Genomic DNA, 21577 nt, shown 5'->3' with positions numbered 1-21577 from the left:
CCAGTGATGATGAGCATTTTTTCATGTGTCTGTTAGCTGCATTAATGTCTTCTTTTGAAAAGTGTCTGTTCATATCCTTTGCCCACTTTTTGGTGGGGTTGTTTGATTTTTTTTCTTGTAAATTTGTTTAAGTTCTTTGTAGATTCTGGATATTAGTCCTTTGTCAGATGTGTAGATTGCAAAATTTTTCTCCTATTCTGTATGTTACCTGTTCACTCTGATGGTAGTTTCTTTTGCTGTGCAGAAGCTCTTCAGTTTAATTAGATCCCATTTGTCAATTTTGGCTTTTGTTGCCATTGCTTTTGGTGTTTTAGACATGAAGTCCTTGCCCATGCCTATGTCCTGAATGGTATTGCCTAGGTTTTCTTCCAGGGTTTTTATGGTTTTAGGTCTAACATTTAAGTCTTTAACCCATCTTGAATTAATTTTTGTATAAGGTGTAATTCCCTCTGAAAACTGGCACAAGACAGGGATGCCCTCTGTCACCACTCCTATTCTACATGGTGTTAGAAATTCTTGCCAGGGCAATCAGGCAAGAGAAAGTAACAAAGGGTGTTCAATTAGGAAAAGAGGAAGCAGCTATCTTAAAGCAGCTATCTTCAAGCTAGGCATAGAGCCCTCACCGGAAACCAACCAAACTAGTGTTGCAGAACTTTCTCCTTAGTTCAGCTAAAATCAGGTTCTTGTCACACGACCAGGAAAGATTAGGCTTGCGGACACATAGAAGGGTGAGGAGTGGAATTTACTGGGCAAAAAGAAAAAAAAAAAAAAAACCTCAGCAAAATGAGATGCTAACAGGCCCTCCACTTCACAGATTCAATCCCAGGTCACCACACAGGAATAGGAGAGGCTGCCCTCCTCCCCACTGCAAACGGGGAGAACTTCCTGAAGCTCCACCCCTTCCTCCCAGTGTGCAGGTTGGCTGTATTCAGAGACAATTAGTCCTGAAAGGGTGGGCTTCATCCAGGACCAGCAGTCCGGTTTTTCAGCCTTCAGGCTGTTACAGGCTTGAAAGCATAGTTTTGCCGGGGACCCTTGACTGTCACCTGTCTCTATCACTGGTACTTTGAACTTCTAGTCTCTGAGCTGTGAGAAAATAAAGTTCTAGTGTTTTTTTGTTTGTTTGTTTGTTTGTTTGTTTTACAGCCTAGAGCAGCCTGGCAAGTGCCTGAATGTGTGTTATAGCTCACAGCCTCACAGAGGCCTGGGTCAGCCTCCAATGCTGGATGCCACCCAGAAAGGCGATAAACGCAGTGTCCTTGGCTTCATCTCACTCATCTAAGTCTAGCCAGGATGAAATGTGCCTTAGACAGAACTGCTTCTTTCCTTCCTCCAATGTGTCCTTTCTGGATTCTTTTATATTCATAGGTTTCCCTCCCTGTTTTTTCTTTCTTTCTTTTTTTTTTTTTTTTAATTATACTTTAAGTTCTAGGGTACATGTGCACAACATGCAGGTTTATTACATATGTATACATGTGCCATGTTGGTGTGCTGCACCCATTAACTCGTCATTTACATTAGGTATATCTCCTAATGCTATCCCTCCCCCCTACTCCCTACCTACAATAGGACCCTGTGTGTGATGCTCCCCTTCCTGTGTCCAAGTGATCTCATTGTTCAGTTCCCACCTATGAGTGAGAACATGCAGTGTTTGGTTTTCTGTCCTTGAGATACTTTGCTCAGAATGATGGTTTCCAGCTGCATCCATGTCCCTACAAAGGACACAAACTCATCCTTTTTTATGGCTGCATAGTATTCCATGGTGTGTATGTGCCACATTTTCTTAATCCAGTCTGTCACTGATGGACATTTGGGTTGATTCCAAGTCTTTGCTATTGTAAATAGTGCCGCAGTAAACATACGTGTGCATGTGTCTTTATAGCAGCATGACTTATAATCCTTTGGGTATATCCCCAGTAATGGGATGGCTGGGTTGAATGGTATTTCTAATTCTAGATCCTTGAGAAATCACCACACTGTTTTCCACAATGGTTGAACTAGTTTACAGTCCCACCAACAGTGTAAAAGTTTTCCTATTTCTCCACATCCTCTCCAGCACCTGTTGTTTCCTGATTTTTTTAATGATTGCCATTCCAACTGGTGTGAGATGGTATCTCATTGTGGTTTTGATTTGCATTTCTCTGATGGCAGGTGATGATGAGCATTTTTTCATGTGTCTGTTGGCTGTATAAATGTCTTCTTTTGAGAAGTGTCTGTTCATATCCTTTGCCCACTTTTGATGGGGTTTGTTTGTGTTTTTTTCTTGTAAATTTGATTGAGTTCTTTATAGGTTCTGGATATTAGCCCTTTGTCAGATGAGTAGATTGCAAAAATTTTCTCCCATTCTGTAGGTTGCCTGTTCAGTCTGATGATAGTTTCTTTTGCTGTGCAGAAGCTCCTTAGTTTAATTAGATCCCATTTATCAATTTTGGCTTTTGTTGCCATTGCTTTTGGTGTTTTAGACATGAAGTCCTTGCCCATGCCTATGTCCTGGATGGTATTACCTAGGTTTTCTTCTAGGGTTTTTATGGTATTCGGTCTAACATTTAAGTCTCTAATCCATCTTGAATTAATTTTCATATAAGGAGTAAGGAAAGGATCCAGTTTCAGCTGTCTACTTATAGCTAGCCAATTTTCCCAGCACCATTTATTAAATAGGGAATCCTTTCCACATTTCTTGTTTTTGTCAGGTTTGTCAAAGATCAGATGGCTGCAGATGTGTGGTATTATTTCTGAGGGCTCTATTCTGTTCCATTGGTCTATATCTCTGTTTTGGTACCAGTACCATGCTGTTTTGGTTACTATAGCCTTGTAGTACAGTTTGAAGTTACGTAGCGTGATGCCTCCAGCTTTGTTCTTTTGGCTTAGGGTTGTCTTGGCAATGCGGGCTCTTTTTTGGTTCCATATGAACTTTAAAGCAGTTTTTTCCAATTCTGTGAAGAAAGTCGTTGGTAGCTTAATGGGGATGGCATTGAATCTATAAATTACCTTGGGCAGTATGGCCATTTTCACAATATTGATTCTTCCTATTTCTATTGTTTTAGCCACCCAGTCAATGGTGTATTGTTATGGCAACCTGAACCAAGATAGTTGGCTATTTATTATTTTATTTATTTAGAAATATGGAGGTATATCTCCAGTTTTTGTTGGCTAGCAAGCACATATCTTTTACTTTCATCATTACTTGACACAGCCCAAATTTTCCAAATACAACTGATTATTTACATTAAGGAATAGGCTATATAATATATATGTACACAATTCAATGCATTAAAATGGAACTGGAGACTGTTATTCTAAGTGAAGTAACTCAGGAATGGAAAACCAAATATCATGGAAAACCAAATATCATATGTTCTCACTCATAACTGGGAGCTAATCTATGAGGATGCAAAGGCATAAGAATGATACAGTGAACTTTGGGGACTCAGGAAAAAGGGTGGGAGCTGGTGAGGGATAAAAGACTACAAATTGGGTTCAGTGTATACTACTTCAGTGATGGATGCACCAAAATCTCAGAAATCAACACTGAAGAACTTATGTAACCAAATACTACTTATTCCCCAAAAGCTTACGGAAATAATATTTTTTTAAAAAAACTATTTTTATCTACTAAAATATACGTTATTAAGAACGCTACAATTCCTGGGTTACTAGCAAAATCTGTGTTGATGACCATGTAATTATCCATTATAACTTGTCTGCCCCATTCATAAAGCTTTCATTTGTCCATTGTGATATTGCTGACCCACAGAATCACACTATCATCATGTGATTTAAGTAAAATAAATGATTGAATTATGTATTCTATTATTTATAGATAAATATTCCACTCAATGAAGAAATGGCCTGACTTTTTATTTTGATAAAAACATAAAATATACAATCTTAATTTTAATATACCATCTCCAATTTTAAGTGTATGGTACAGGAGTGTTAACTATGTGTACATTTTTGTATAGCAAATATCTGGAACCTTTTCATTTTGCAAAATCAAAAATTTATACCCATTAAACAACTTCTCTCTCCCCCCTCCTCTCAACTCCTGGAAATCACCATTCACTTTCTAAGACTTTGACTATTTTAGATTTAGATTCCTCATGTAAGTGGTATTATGTAGTATTTGTCCTTCTGTGTCTGACTTATCCACTTAACATAATTTCTTCCAGGTTCATCATTTTGTGCAAATGACAGGATCTCCTTTTTTAAGGCTGAATAATATTCAATTATATGTATATACCACACCTTTTTTATCCATTCCTCCCTTGATGAACGTTTAGATTTCCTCCACCTCTTGGCTGTCCTGAGTAATACTGCAATGGATGTGAGAATACAAATAGCTCTTTAAGATCCTGTTTTCCAATATTTTGGATATATTCCCTGAAACAGGGTTGCTGGATCATATGGTAATTCTATTTTTAATTTTTTGAGAAACCTTCATACTTTTTTCCATAGAAGCTGCACCTTTTTACATTCCCACCAACAGTGCACAAAGGTTCCAGTTTCTCCACATCCTCACCAACACTTTATTTTCTATTTTTCTTTATAGTGGCCATCCTAATGGGTATAAGATGATTTCTCACGGTGGTTTTGATTTGCATTACCCTGATGATTAGTGATATTGAGCATCTTTTCATATACCTTCTGTCCATTTGCATGTCTTCTTCAGAAAGTTATCTATTCAGGTCTTTTGCCCATTTTTTAATCAAGTTGTTTAGTTTAGTTTTGTTTTGTTTTTTCTGCTATTGGATTGTATGAGTTCCTTTTCTATTCTGGATGTTAATCACTTATCAGCTGTATGGTTAATCTCTTATCAGTTCCCATTTCATAGGTTGTCTTTTCACTCTTTTGATGGTTTCCTTTGCCGCACAAAATGAACTATCATTTTTAAAGTCATTTTTTAAACAATTCTGTTGTTCAGATACTTCTACTCATTATACTCCTGTAGAAACAAACTTCTGTTAAAATGTTTAGGGAATTTGAATGCTTTTGTTTGTTTGTCTTACATTTGCAGTTCTTTCAAATGGAGATGTTGTACAAATTGAGTGTATTAGTACGTTGTATTATGAAGAATACAATAATTTATGTGTAAGAAGTTCCCCAAATTCATAAAATATAAAATAACATTTGATTCACAATTTTTTAACAAGATGGCTCTCTAGTATCCCTCGAATTTTAAGACTTTAGATTCTGGCATACCTATGAAGTGCTATACTATGTATTTATTTAATATAGCCAACCATTAGAACTATTATACTGAGTGACATATGTAGTGATACTATTTCTAGAGTTTCTAGTTGAATTACCATAACCCTAAACTCTCCTCATAATTATCTATTGTTGTAATCTAACATGTGTTTGAGAAGGAAAATCCCTACATGTGATTCATAGTTTAAGATAATTCTTTTTATTATAATAGCATTTATTTGAAACCACTTTGGTACTTCCCTGGTGGAGAGATGGTCATCATGAATGCCAGTTATTTTATTAAATAAGAATTTATTTTAGGTACATAATATTTCATTAGTAAATGTGGTTAAACTTTAATGTGCAGGAAGAAAAACAGCATACATAAATTGCTCAGTTGTCTTTTTAAAGCAAGCCCATCAAGCAGTCTCTTCTGATATTTTCAGCATCAACTTGGGATAAAATGACACACCAAATAAGCTAAAAACTGTTACTCTAGATTACACAAATTATGTAGGTGATACTGAAATGAAGATATTTGCTACTCAAAATTAAAAGGAAACATTTAATGATGTGTGCTTGAGCATATTGAATTGGACCTACAAATAAAATAACCCACTACATAGATTTCGTTATAAGTTATTACATAGCTGATTTAGACTCAGCATTTTATATTAATTGGTTGCAATAAAGAGGAATGATAAGAGTGGTATAAGCACAGTTAGTGTGGTTTGTTTTGAAGGCCAGGAAAGATGGCTGAGTGGAAACAAATGGAGTCAGTGCAATGCTATAGTACCCAAGGTCTTGCACTAGGTTCTCCACATCTCTCAGATTCATATTCTCCATCTCTAAAATTGGCACAGCATATGAATGTTGAAACACTGTGTTTTCTTCAAGGCAGTGGAAGTTATCCATAGCCTCAGAAAACTTTAGAAGTTACAAGTTCTTAACAATAATGACTTTTTTTCAAATAGTCCGTTTTCACAGCATACCAGTTATGTAAACAAGAATGTAAAATAAGAGACACTAGAGGGCCAAAAAATAAAAACACTAAAAAGGAGTAAATGAAGCTTGTGATATCTCCACAGTGAGTGTGTCTAAATTAATGTTATTTTTTTCATGGCACCAATATAATTGACAAAAGCTTTGTACGTCAGTTATTTCATTTGGGTTATAAAAAGTCTCCAATTTGATTCTGTCTTCCCCCCAGAAATGATTAGCCACATGTTTTAATGGCATACCCACAGCCATAGTCTTCATGACAACAAGACCCTGTGTAAATGATTTCAGTTGGAAGGTGGGAAGAGGCCTTAACATCTGTGTAGCCTTACCTCTCCCTATCTTGGGCTATTGTTCCAACAGAGGAAGGGGACATGTTTTTCTTTTCTTCCTACTTTGCAAGTATATATCTTAACAGGCATAGAGAAAAGAAGTAATAGTTGTAGCAGTAGCAGCAACAGCAACAAATGTGAATATATGTCAGTCATCACTGAATTCTTTGAAAGGAAATTGGTTTCATAATCTAAATTCATACTGGAAATAATTACAATAATAATTATATTAGTAACTAACATTAACTGAATATGTCACATGTACCAGGCACTATACTAAGTATTTGACATACAATCCTGGTCTGGTACCCATGCTCTTTACATATACTATAATTAATAGGCAATGCTTTAATAAATATATTTGGATACACTAAGAGGCAAGCTGTATATCCCAAATTAGGTTGATAAACAGTTACAAAATTGATCAGATAGCTTTCGTTTATAATGTGGATGTTGATCTTAATGCCAATATGATAAAGTTCCTGTTTATTTGCTATGAAAGGTATACCTACGGAGCACCACATTTCTAAATAGTAGTCATCGCTTGTTAGGTGGTATTTTTGTATATACTATTTAAAAATGTTTCTGAGCATTCCTGACACTTTAACCGGTTATCCACAACTCCTTCTCTCATGGGGTTTGACGTACTGTAAGGGAATTATTTGAAAGACAGTTTTGCTTGCAGCTTGGCCCAGTGAATAAAGCATCAGATAATATTTGTGAAAGTCTTTGAGAGATGCAGATGAAAGGTGTTTCATAAATACAAAGCACTAATGTTGTATTCATGGAAATGGTTCTTCTTCACATCCTTTGCTCTAATGTCTGAGTCCCAAGGTGTTATTGCAATAGGTACTTTAGAAATGCATGCATACCCCCAAATCATTTTAGTATAGAGGAAAATGCAAGTGAACACAGAGTACTTAACTAAAAATCATGAAATAGAGACTGTTACCTGAAGCGAAAGAAACTTACAGCATAATAAGGAAGCTAATCAATAGAGGGTGTTTGGTGTGGCTTGGAGGAAGAGGAAAGGATAGGTGTCAACTGTTCTTATAGTGACTCATAACTTCAATAATAGCTTCTTAGAACTTTTAGAAGAAAATAAGAAAACTGAAAATTGTGAAAAAAAATCAACTATAATGCAGAAGTTTTAAGTAATCAAGTGTCTTGGAGTCAAGTAGATTATCCTCTTAGGCTACTTACTAGATGGCACTTGATTTTATAGATTTCGTTGGGCCCAATAATTGATCGTTCATTTAATAATATTATTTAGTGCTTACTATGTGCCAAGCACTCTGCTAAGTGTTTTGTACACATTACCTCATTTCATTCTCACAAAAAAACATTGAGATGCTCATTACTATCCTTATTTTACAGATGAAGAAACAAAAGCTTGAAAAGGTTTATAGCAAACTAATAGTAAATGACAGAGCTGTGATTTAAACTGACATAGGTCTGATTCTAGTATCTGTAACTTAATCACTGTGTCAGTCAAAAATGTCATGATGTACTTACTAATTTAAACAAGTTATATACAGATGATATCTCTAAGTAAATAAATTAGTAGCAGAGAAAGTACTCTACACTTGATTCACCTTATTGAAAACAAACATGAAACTAACACACTCTCCTCTTTGTCTTCTACTACTAAATATAAGGTGTTCCCTAAATGATTAGGTTAATTTCTCCTTTTCTTTGGCTTCCTCATCATTTTTGTAAGTTATAAGTAGGATGAGCCCTACCTTAAAGAAAAATATAGTTCCATAGTAGACAGCACTTGACCTTTTATTCTGTACACGTAACAATTATATATATATATATACCTTGACATGCAACCCACTTTGTATGTTTATCACTAGAAAGCCCTATGATACACTATGTTCAAAACTACCCAGAATGGGAAACATCTAAGCCCTGTATTATAAGTACAGAAAAGAGGAAATTGCCCTAGTGCTGTCAGGGCAAGAATTTGAAGGTCAGGGAGCTGGACAGTAAGCCTAAGTGACATGGTTTCCTGAGTAACAGAATTATGCTTTACATAAGCGGTTTCCAAATGCTGATGAGACCGAGAGCATAAAACAGAGCAATCCCATAGTACTATGTTCTTTTACCCTGAGGGAGAGGCAGCTCACTCTGTGTGGGCTACCAAAACCAGAAAATGAGGTCTTGTCTCCATGAAGTACAGAGGAAGCAAAAGGGAACCATGTATACATGCTTGCATTTTAATTTTATTTCTATCCTTGTGGTGCTTATTTGCCATTTGGGAGTCAAGAAAAGTAAAAGCAAACTTGAATCAAATCCAGGTTGTCATCATTCCCATCCAGGAACCCAGATGACACTCTGTGATCTGGTCTGGTTCAGATCTCCAGTGTTAATATGCAGAAAGGAGCTTCTGTGCACTCATTCACTGATTTCAGGCACTACAAGAAGTCTCTTTGAGAAACTGTGTCATATAAGTAATGTATGTTTAATCCACTGTCCCTCTCAGCATCTCACCTATCATACAGACCTATCATACATATGTATTTTCACAAGGTACATGAGTACCTTTTGAAAAAACTTACTTGAATGAGCTTAACTAAGAAATAAATTGCTTAAGAGATAGGTTGGTGCAATAGTAATTGAGGTTTTTGCCATCATTTTCCATGGCAAAACCACAATTTTACACCAACCCAATAATTGCTTAAAGGACATATTTATTAATCACTACCTATGAAATTGTTTCTTAATTTCTAGGATTTCCATCTATATTTACTACTGCAGTCTCATATATTCATAGTTTCATTAACATGTGTTTTCATTTTTTTCTTCGTTTATACAAGCTGACCTCTTCCCCTTGAGATGAGCTAATTTTTTTCATTTTCCGAAGGCATCTATACATTATGTTCATTTCACTGGAGGGGATTACCGGCATTCACTGTTGTTCAATTCATTCTAATATCATATTAGCAGATTCCACTAATTTGCTTTTTTCTATTATTTATTTATTTGAGATGGAGTCTCGCTGTGTCGCCCAGACTGGAGTGCAGTGGTGCGATCTCGGCTGTCTGCAACCTCTGCCTCCTAGGTTCAAGCGATTCTCCTGCCTCAGCCTCCTGAGTAGCTAGGACTACAGGCACGTGCCACTATGTCCAGTTAATTTTGTATTTTTTTGTACAAAATTACTAAATTCCATAATTTAGTAGTTTCACTATGTTGGCCAGGCTGGTCTCGAACTCCTGACCTCAGGTGATCCACCAGCCTCAGCCTCCCAAAGTGCTGGGATTACATGCCTGAGCCATTGCACCTGGCCTAATTTGCTTATTTTGATAGACATTTCACTTGATCCACTAGCAGACACATCTATATCAATAGATCAGTATATTTCCTAATTGAGCTGCCTTCTCACAACTTCATTAGCCATATTCTAGTTAATGAAGTCTCAAGTGCAATCTATACATAGTTTGAGGCTACATGTGAAAAGACATCATTACAAAAGAATTTATCAGATAACTTTTTTGTATTCTGGGTGATGTTCATCCAGAATGTTGCATTTTGTTTGGGGAACCATAAAGACCTAGTTAAATTGGAGTGAGTCCAGGGAGATAAGCAGTAATGTAATTGAGAAAATGAATCAGATTTTGAAGGAAAAATAAAATGACTTAAATATGCATAGCTTAGCATAAGCGAAGTTTATAAGATAGGCTTAGTAATAGGTCGTAATTTTGGCATATCTCCCAAAAATAGCTCTATTTAACATTTCACTAAAATGCCATGTTGAAAAACAAGAAGATGGAAATTTGTAATAATGAATCAATCAATGAACATTTCAAGCAGAAAACTTTTCAGATACAGGCTGTGCCCACACAATGCCAAAACAGCTGTTAGGAATGTGAGTAATTCAGTCAAATCAGTTATTTGGCATCATAACACACTCTCACCCACCACAGTTGCTATAACTTTTTTTATAAAATAAAACTTGATTGAATTCAAACTTTAAAATTTTGAATTCACTCAAATTAATTAGATTTGTAAATAAAATAATAAACTTATATTGAATAAAATTATGGTTTGTGTGTGGGAGATATAAAGATGATTCAGACTCAGATCCTGATACAAGACAAGTGTATGCATAGCTTCAAAGCAAGAGGGGAAATAAAACTTTCTCTCCTTCCTACAGAATTGCTACTTTCCTGCTCATACTTCTTAGGAGACTTTCTCAGTAGCTCATTAGATGTCAGACAGAAAGATTGGTGGCAGCCAGTAGTGTTCTACCAGCAATCATTAAGATCGTAATTCTGAAAAAAAAAAAAAATGTTTTGGCCCCAACACATTTGAATAACATGTACATGTTGCTCATATGAGAATACCAGGACTTCTTTTTTTAATCCTTCCTATTTCCTTTTTTGTTGTTGTTCAGAGGGGAAAGATAAGCAAACTTTTGTCCCTCCCATGGTATGAGTAGAATCACTTTACGAGCATATGGATATGAAAATCACCTATTACAATTGCTTATAAGATCAGAGTTGTACCCAATTCCTGTCACTAGCTGTAACCCCAACCCCTTTCTTTCCCATCCAAGAAAGCACATCCAAATGCAACTCAGTGAGAGTGGCACTATTAGAGGCATCACCCTGAATCCACTCATCTATACTTTTTAAAAACAAATAATTTGTGAATTTCAGTCCTCTGTTGTAGTAATATGTGACCGCAAAACATTGGCATGTTTTGATCCTATAGTTGAGCAAAGGGCCAAAATATGAGTGAAATTTGAGAATCCTCTGGGTCTTGTGAATACTGCTATAATAGTGCCATCTCTTCCCATTGTCCCAGATGAGGGATATGTACTTGTTTAGCTCCCAAGTATAGATGCCAGGGTCCCTCTCCATACTCCATTAGGTGTCCATGGGTGCCCTTTGTTCTTAAAGTTGTGCTGGTGGAGAGGAACTATGGAGTAGTTCCTGCCAAATACCCAGACAACAGTGGTTACAAGAACATTTTCTTCAGCTTTTATTTGAAAAAAATTGGACAAGGGTGAAACCTTTCCGAGGCTTCCCTAGCCTCTATGCTTTTTTTATACTCTAGAATTTTTGACTTTTGCTTTTTGTTTTCATTTATTCTTAATATAGTGTGCCCTCACTATTTAACATATGGTAGCTTGAAAAATATTTTTTTTGAAACTTTACACAGTTGTAATGTTTTCCTGATTTGTGCTTCAAACATTGAGTTTCATCTTTATAAATAACATTGGAACAAATTTTCATTCCTTGCTTTGTGAACAAATACAGGGTGACCATTTGTAATAGTGTAATAAAAATAAAGCCCTGAAAATGAAAACTTTATAAGTATTCAGAATATCTCTTATTAGCTAATTCATTAAATGATGCACTGTCAATTAATTCATAACCCTCCATTACCTACCTGCAAATAAATAATGAACCTGAAGATTGAAAATAATTGAAATACCTACATAAAACTTTAGTTTGAGTATAAACTAAATATGAAATTTTTAAGGATCATTACTTTTTTATATTTTCTTTTTGATATACTTCACTGGCTAATAACAGAAGCCACAATATCATTGTCAACATAAGATAAAACAGGGCAATTTTCTACTTCATGTTTCATGGTATATAACAGATAACAGTTTCTTTCAAGGCTATAGTGAAAAGGCTTTGGCCAACCACCAATTTTAATTGCTAACTAATACCATATACTAATGTTTAAATATTGGCATTTAAAATTCCAAATTGTACTATAAAGTAGAGCTCTTTACCACTCTACTTAGAAAAATGACAATTTTCTAAGATAACAAATATATTGGCTTCATTGTTCTTTTTTTTTAACATTGCCAGACTACTCTGCAAATATTAGCAGAGATGTATCCATCTTGTATTTTTACAACCAAGAAAATTATGTAGTTTGAGCAATTACTACAATAATTTAAACAAAATGGCATTTACCACAGCCCTCTCTTTTTTTCTTGATAGTAAAGTCCTGGATTGTTTGTCTTAACCTATGTCAGAGAGTTGATTGAGTTAACAAACCAGCCACTTACTGGCGGAAATATTGAGTATAATGCCTGAGGTTGGCTGATTGTACTATGTAAAGCCAATACAGTGTACAGCACAGTTGGATTCCCTCTATAACAGAGACAGGAAGAAATGGGCTGGAGGAGGGCTGCTTTGTGGATCTTTGACTAATTGTTATGCTTGCACAACAAATTGGAGAACAGGAAAAGAGATAATTAAACTAGAAAGTAGAAAATTTGGACTTTCTGGATGTACACCAGCACTCCCTCTAAAGATGAGCATCAGCTTATAGAGAGACTAAAATATAAACATGAATTTCAGCACAAACATGTCAAAGGCTCGTAGGTGCTTTATTGTTGACCTTTATTTCCAGTGATTGTAACAAAGATCAACCTAACTGACAGAAATTAACACAGCATACTATATCTTACCTGCTGGTTTAGTGAGAGGGCCATTCAAAGTCCTCAAAGGGATGTACTTGACAATCTGAAAAACAGTAAATAGTATCCAGGACTGTAGGAGCCATGCAGAATGCAGTAATCCAGAACCAGATTGAGCCCATGGAAACTAGAAAACATTGTAATTTATTGTTAGCTTTCTCCCAGAGCCTCTGTGACTGTTCTCCTGCAGTCATCTGCTTTAGTTTTGAAATCTCCTCTCTATTTCTCTCTCCTTCTGACTCTTTCTGTTGTTGTCTGTGCCTCACTCATGCACATGCCCATTTATGCATAAGTATTTATTAAGCATTAGCTATTGAATAGACTTTATTTTACATTCTCAATCCAACGGTTTAACTGACAAATCTGCTTTTAATAAAGGATGTTGGTATATTAATATTAAAGCAGTATTATTTGAGCCAGAAAAGTGATAAACTATATTGTTTATTTTCTTCTGAAAATCAGTTTTCTTACTTTTTTTTCTTTGAGCCTCTAATAATAACTACGAGGTTGAGAACAGAAATGTCCATAGCCAGATACACTTAAGTCTAATTTGATGATCATTGAGCACTATGAAGTTAATGGATATTAGTCATAACGTGCAAATCTTAAAAGTACCTGCTCACAAGTTACAAAAGCTCTTTGTGACAGGTAAAATACTATTAAGTAGTAACATACATTTTGAGTTATTAGTAATAATTAATATTACTAAGAAAATATCTTCTCCTTGTTTTAAGCCTGTTTCCTTTTACCTCTACTCCTGCCTAGAAGGGGAGAGCAGCTCAGAAAAGCAACCTCAGGAACCAGAGGCTTCTAATTGGCCTTGAGAGATTTGACATAAGTAGTATGGCAATAACCCTTGGTGCTCTGATGTTCTTTGCACATGTAGATTATATGGTCTTCAGAAACATTAATTAATATTGCCTCATAAGAGCTCAGGAAGGTGGTTAAATACTAATAGAGGCCCATAATCCCTTATCCAAAACCTTTGGGGTCCACGTTTTTCAGAATTTAGAATTTTTCAAATTTTACAAAGGTGCTGCTGTACGTATACTTATATTATATATACACCCACCCAGAGTGAGGTATGGGCCAGCACCCCTTAATAAAATGCATTAATACTTTCATAGCTAAATGTATGAAAATTCACAAAATAAGATAAAGAAATGAAGACTATAAATATCCTTAGATCCCTTCGGGTCAGGCTTTGCCACCAAAATTTATGAAATTAGATAAATAAGACCATAAGTATCCTCAAAGCATTTCAGGTCAGGCTTTGTCACCCAATGAGTTAGGGGAAAACAAACTCATTTTTCAGAGATTCTTTGATTCCATAGTTGTAGATAAAGAATTGTGGAGCTACCCTTAGCCTTGGCCAATGAGATAATGAAACACACAGTAAGACCAGGAAGTACAGACATGATTTCTGACTCTCTGTGACCTTTTTCTAGAGCTATAGGAATATATGTGCCCCTTTTGACAACATACACTGCATAGTAACCTTGGAAAAAAACATATTTAGGGAAGGTACTGTCACAGTGTCACTAAAGAAAAGAATAATCAATTTAGTACATGGATTTCAGAAAAACGAGCCATGTATCTACTTTGCTCAAATTTTTCAAGAAAAATTATCTATTTGGCATTACTATAATACTGACAATATTTATTTTTAACACCTACAGAAAATTATTTTGCATGTACAGCCAATGCTGCTACAGTGCTTGTTTTATAAAGGTTAATTTGTTCCCTTGGTATTGGGATGTTTGAGAACAGTTTGAACTTAAGACAAATTTTGTGTTTGCATATGCGCAATTCCATCTGTTAAAAGCACTAGATGAATGCAGAAAACTGCATACAGCAGAATGAACTGCATAAGAATACACAAAATGGGCACATGTATATACCTGAAATATCCATCAGATATTTCAGCTCACCACATGTGGATAGGAGCCTGTCGCATCCACATCTGGTATTTAGAACTTTCCGTCCTAGTCAGATAACTTTCCTTTTCACCATTTCACAATAACTCACAATTTGCAACTCTTCTGACACCCACTTTCCCAAGATAAAGTGTCATATTTGGTATGGCATTTGTGTATCCTTTAACCATTAATATATGAAAAACTATGCTGTCATTCTTATTAGGTTCCTTTTTTTAATGTGTCATTGATTATGTTTTTGAATGTTGCATCCCTAACTTCATTTTTTCCGTAACCCTCTGGTTATGTGTGATTTTGCATAGTGCAGTGAATTGCAGAAATGCATGCTTTGTCTTGTAGCGGAACTGACTGTATGTGTTAATGAAATGCAAGGAACAAAACACCCTGATAGACACCCTGATAAGTTGCTACAGTATTTCTGAGCAGAGATACTCTAATTTCTTGTGAAAACTTTCTCTAACACATTATCCAAAATAAGGTTTATTGGCAAAAAGAAAAGAAAAGGTGGGGGGGAAAACTATGCGTGACACATTTCTTCTTCCACTTACCTTTTGGAGACAGAGGCAATGTTGTTTCTGAAGGCTTATACTTCTGTTAGCAGCTCTGCCACACTTAAAATGTCTCAGATCTACAGTTTGGAGGAATTTTGCTCCTGAGAAATTATCTTACCAAGTTATTTTAGGACCTCAAACCTGAAACTGGCTACTATCCAAGTATATTATGTGAATTAGACCTTTCCATCTGAAAACTTAATTTATTTTCAGAAAGCTTTGTAAGTATGTCTGGATATCTACATTTGCATAGTCACCACTCCCCCCTTCTCCCTTCCTCTCTCTCGAGCACAGAAGTGCATGGTTGCCACATATATTTGGAAGTGAGTGTATGTGACTTTCACACCCCTAGAATTGGTGTTCTAGAGCTCCTGACACTGAACACTAATGTATTTTTCATTAGTGTTTAATGTTGGGAAATCCCATTTCACGGAGCCCAAGGATTAAATTACTTCATTTGGGAGGGAACAAGTGCATTCCCCATCTTTTTCCTGAGGTGAAAAAGAGAATGAATCTGAGATCATTTGCATTTCATAAAGGCTTAAGGTCTGGACGTATTCCACTCAGTGCAACAATCCAATATTGTGAAAGCGTTTAAAGACAATATGCACTAGTAGGGAAACCTCCACATATTTGAAATGTGGAAATAAAAATACACAGTAAAATAGATAAAAATCAAAATATCCATATATATTATATGGATATGCATTATATGTAGATAATCTAAATGACTAGACAAAGCCATTCTACCTGCAGCAGAAATGTTATAATAATACTATGATTGCACTTTTCAATGAAGTAAAATTTTTATCATTTTTCATAATAGAGTTGCAAAGAGTTTGAGGTAATCTAGCAATAAATAAATCTAGATGTTAATGAGATATTCTTTTTCTTTGGAACAACTGTACTGAAGAGAAACCCTTTCTCTTGCACAGCTGTGCTGACAGAAACCCCTACTGATTAAGCTAGTAGATGTCACACATGTTGTTTAGAGGGGTTCTGAACACAAGACCTCAAATTGACTCCTCTTCTTCTTCTACCCTTGTACTCCCACCTTTTGCCTCCCTTTCCTCGGGTCACTAAGTGCTTTCCCATGAGTGGCATTAGACAGCAGATCTGTAGTGTGTCACTGATGCTTTTTTCACATCGTGAAGGGGCATCATTTTAAGTACCTTCTTCAGAGTATCATTGTCCTTTGTCATGGCTCTGGGAGGCATTCCATTGAGATCTTCAAGGGGAAAACCTACTTGTCTGTCAGTTGAATAGATAGCCAGTGGCTACAACAGAATGAGAGCCAAAGGAAACACAGAAGGTGGTTATCTGGGTCCCACGATCCAGTCAATCTCTCTTCTACTAGCAAAAGATTTTAGAGATCTTGCCCTGTACCCAGCACTTTGCTCAATGTCATACAGCATACAGGAGAAGTAGAAGGAAACCTTATTCTAAGAAACATGCAGTCTATTTTGGGAGAAAAGACAAAACACATAGGATATGATGGGGATGCTATAATATTGCCCACACAGGGGTCAAATTTATGGCAAAACCAGTAAATGTTAAAGTCATAGAACAGAGTCATGTTTATGTTCCGAAATAGCATAATGGAAAGAGTGCTGGGCAGAGTACTGGGATTTCAGATAACATAACCTGTGGGGGTGGGGGAGAGTTTTAAGTTCAGTCTATCTGTTAAAATGTCACTTAATTTACAAAAGCACGTGCAGAAAAAGAGTAAAGGAATCATCTGGCATGGGCAGGAAAAAGTATACAAGTTGAATGACCTTGAGCAAGTCAGTTCACCTCTTTGGGTCTTGGATCTCTCATCTGTAAAATGACGAGTGGAGAGAGGCAAGCTTAACTAGGTGATCCCTATGATTTCTTCCAGTCTTATAGTTTTATACTTTTATACTTTTATTACATTCAATAAACAAATAGTCAACAAAATGCATGTTCAAGCGCATTTTACATGAATTAAATTTAATTGTTAGGAAAAGGGATTATTATTATTATTATTATCCTTATTTTACAAATGAGGGGTTAAAGCTTCTAAAGGGTGGATGCAGAACTTAAACCCAGATTTGCCATACATCCCAGTCCAAGTCCTCTGCTCTTTCCACTATGCTGTGTTGCATACCATTACACCACAATGCCTTCCTTTCTACATTTAAGGAGTCATGGTCAAAGAGAGAAGTAGATATAATAAACCTAAGTGAAAAATCAAGAAAATGTGGACAATTCTTTGTCTCTAAATCTTATGAGGGAAAAGAGAACTCATATTACAGAGATCTGCAATACAGGGAATGAAGCATTAGCCAGAGAGTCAGGAGATGTGAGTACCTAGTCCTGGCCATGCCACTAACTTGCCAAGTGACCCTGGACCTGTTTTTTCATTTGCAAAATGAGAGCATCTCCAAAGTCCTTTGGGTTTCAACATTCTGTGCTTCTTTGAGTCCCCAAAATGGAAAGCACACTTCTAGTTATGGTTATGAGTATGAGCCCAGAGGTTTAAAAAAAGTTAATGAGATGTTAAGTATTTGTGATGATTTTTTTAGTGGACATGGGATTTGAGCTGGGCCTGGAATAATGGGGGTGATTTAGGAAATTCATGAAGCATTTTAGTTCTTTTTAAATATATAAGGATAGCTGACCATCTAAAGGAATCCTTTATATAAAATGAATGATCACCACTCCCTTCTCTATCTATCTCTTGTACAATTCAGATTTTCATATAGTGAGTTTATTTAAAGGGAGAGCCACCTGTGCTAGAAAATACAGCCAAGAATTTGTCATGCTCTTGGGAGAGTAATATTGTTTTTAAAAATAAAAACCATGCCAATGTCTTTAAAATTCAAGTTTGAAGTAAAAAGATTGAAAGAAGTGATTTTTTTTTTCTGTGATCAGCCACTGCAAAGTGGGCCTCAGCACAAACCAGCTGAGCCCTTTGCTAGGCATCGAAAGCCTCTGGCGTTTTTCTGCTTTTCAACTCTCAGTCATTTGGGAGGTGGGACAAAGCCATGCTGTCTACAAAGTTTATCTAGAACGTGCTGGTGTTACAAGAAATCACTTGACATCTATTATGTTTCTCCTGTGGAAGAGAGGTGGCTATCAGCTACAATAGTGATTTCTTTTTAAAGGGGTTTAATTGGGGTATTTCTCATGGGCCAAATTCTAACTCACTGTCTTTACGTGTGCCTGTCAGGAAAACAGTGGAAAAATACCCAACAATAGCAACAACAGAAGTCTGAGGACCGCTGTCCCAGGCTGCCCCTCTGTAAACAAGCAGAAAAAAATCTGTTTCCCTGCTGCCTAAGCTGCTGCTAACATGGCAGAGCTCCTAGAAAGGTGTGGCAAAGGGAAAAAGGTGCAGACCATGGAAATGGTCCATTTGCATGGCCATGGAAATATGTATAACAACTTGAACAAACTCCTTTTAGCCTACCTTTTACAAGTAACACTCTAAGTTGGGGGGCCTGGCAAATAGATTAGTTTCACACAGCCAAGTGACACACTTGTGAGCTGTTTTTCTAAAATATGGATTTGCTCCTGTATAGGCAAGCTCACATCCTTTCCTGAGGTAAGCCAGAAGGTGGCCTTATATTTTTATTTGAAGTGCCGAATGATCTTCCTTGCAACAAATTTGTGCCTTTTACTAGTATTTTCTGAAGTGAGAATTTTCCAACTGATGGAAATCAGCTCACTTCTATTCTGTAACTTGGTGTCTTGTTAATGATTTATTTGTTCAGTAGCAGAAACTATGACAAATGGTGTGAGGCGGCCTCATTTACTTTTTAGCTGCTATAGCCCTAAAGAATTTACATGTAAATGCAACTGCAAATGTTTTACATTTCATAAGCATGCTGCACGTGCCTTTGTAAGTTAAGTGGCATTTTTACAGATAGACTGAACTTAAAACAACCTCCCTCACCCCACAGGTTTTATTATCTGAAATTCTGGTAAGTCTGTCGTGCTAGTTTCCCTGACTGCCAAGTGGGAGAGTAAGTCTTTATTTTGTGTTTCTCTTCTCTCCTCTTTAGATGTGCAGAGCAGCCCACACAACCAGTTCACCTTCAGACCCCTCCCGCCGCCACCTCCGCCTCCTCATGCCTGCACCTGTGCCAGGAAGCCACCCCCTGCAGCGGACTCTCTTCAGAGGAGATCAATGACTACCCGCAGCCAGCCCAGCCCAGCTGCTCCAGCTCCCCCAACCAGCACGCAGGATTCAGTTCATCTGCATAACAGCTGGGTCTTGAACAGCAACATACCACTGGAGACCAGGTACTTAAGCTATTATTGATCCCACTCAACTTAAGTATTGGCAGAGGATGGTTCCACTGATTGCAGAAACTCATTTCATCACACACATCTGCAGAGACACACAAATGCACAAACAGATACACACCCAGATGCATGGGCAAAAAGGAAGACTCCTTCACAGGCACAGATGTGCAAACAGACACACACATCTAGATCCAGCCACAGACACAGACCAGAGCAGATACACGTGAAAAGATGAATCCGCAGATACATAAACACCCTGCTGTCACATATTCACAAAAACATAAAACAAAGCAATTATCTAAGCTGTCACTGCAGCCTCAAAGTGAAAGGCAATTGTCCCTTGGTTTAAAAAACTACAGTATTACAGGAAAACCCAAACACAACTGGAGGAGGAGTGATCGTTTCTATTTTATTTATTGTAAGATTCTTTGAAAAAATAAGCTGCCTTCAAACATTTAAAAAAATAAAAGGATCAGCCTCATGTAATGGAAGTATATGTGTACATTTAAACACTAAATTCTGCCTTTAGGGTTAAGCTTTTGGTCTTTCGAGCAAAAATGTTTGCCTGTTTTTCTTCACATGTTTAGTTTTCTAGATTCACTCCTCAGAGCTTTGTCGTGATAAAAGTTCTACTCTTTGCAGTTCTAGGTCCCTTGATCATGATAGGTTTTAGCACTAGATACAATTAACAAAGAAATTACTCATCATATCTAGTCACTTTCTTAAATCAAAAATTACAACTTTATATTGACATAGAAAAACATGAACTAATAGAACATAGCATTCTATTTTCTTTGAAATTCAAAGACTTCCCCTTGTGTTTTTGTGTGCCTTATTTAGTTCTACAATGGAATTTTTGTTTTATTTTTATAGATTCGAGGATACATGTGCATGTTTGTTACATGGATATATTGTGCAGTGGTGAGGTTTGGTTTTCTAGTGTACCCATCACCTAAAGGGTGAACATTGTACCCGATAGGTAATTTTCTAACCCTCACTCCCGGCCCATCCTTCCTTTTTTGGGGTCCCAAGGGTCTATCATTTCCATTTTTATGTCCATGAATAGCCATTGTTTAACTCCCATTTATAAGTGAGAACATGTGGTATTTGGTTTTCTGTTACTGAGTTAGCTTACTTTGAATAATGGCCTACAGCTCCATCCATGTTGCTGCAAAAAACATGATTTACTTTTATGGCTCTGTGGTACTCTGTGGGGTATATATACCACATTTTCTTTATCCAATTATTCATTGATGGGCACTTAGGTCAATTCCATGATTTTGCTCTTGCTGTGATAAACACATGAATGCAGATGTCTTTTTGATATAATGATTTATTTTTCTTTGGGTAGATATCCAGAAATGCATTGATGAATCAAATGGAAGTTCTATTAAAAATTGCCATACTGTTTTCCATAGAGGTTATGTTAATTTTTATTCCCATCAACAGTGTATAAGCGTCGCCTTTTCTCCACATTTTCACCAACATCTGCTGTTTTTTGACTTTTTAATAATAGCCGTTCTGACTGGTATGAGATGGTATTTCATTGTGGTCTTAATTTGCATTTCTCTGATAATTAGTAATGTTGAGCATTTTTTCATGTGTTTGTTGATCACTTACATAGCACCTTTTGAGAAATGTCTGTTCATGTCCTTTGCCCACTTTTTAACAGGAATTTTTGGGTATTTTTTTCTTGTTGATTTGTTTAAGTTCCTTATAGATTCTGGATATTAGTCCTTTCTTGGATACATTGTTTGCAAATATTTTCTCCCATTCTGTGTGTTGTCTGTTTACTCTGTTGATTATTTATTTTGCTATGCAGAAGCTTTTTAGCTTAACTAAGTCAAA

General features: G+C 36.3%; 1 protein-coding gene across 2 annotated transcripts in view; it reads left to right on the top strand.

The window, feature by feature from the left end:
- The window catches only part of TENM1 (teneurin transmembrane protein 1), a 630397-nt gene that overhangs the window by 209384 nt on the left and 399436 nt on the right, over positions 1–21577 (top strand). For both annotated transcript variants that reach the window (XM_011936960.1, XM_011936959.1), the window contains exon 4: positions 19486–19726. In XM_011936960.1, the coding sequence (XP_011792350.1) occupies positions 19486–19726 (241 nt within the window). The remainder of the gene's footprint in view (positions 1–19485; positions 19727–21577) is intronic.

The sequence above is a fragment of the Colobus angolensis genome, unplaced genomic scaffold, assembly GCF_000951035.1.
Source record: "Colobus angolensis palliatus isolate OR3802 unplaced genomic scaffold, Cang.pa_1.0 Scaffold159, whole genome shotgun sequence".
NCBI classification, from domain to species: Eukaryota; Metazoa; Chordata; class Mammalia; order Primates; family Cercopithecidae; genus Colobus; species Colobus angolensis.
The sequence above is the reverse complement of the archived record's forward strand: the minus strand, read 5'-3'. Positions and strand labels throughout refer to the sequence as shown.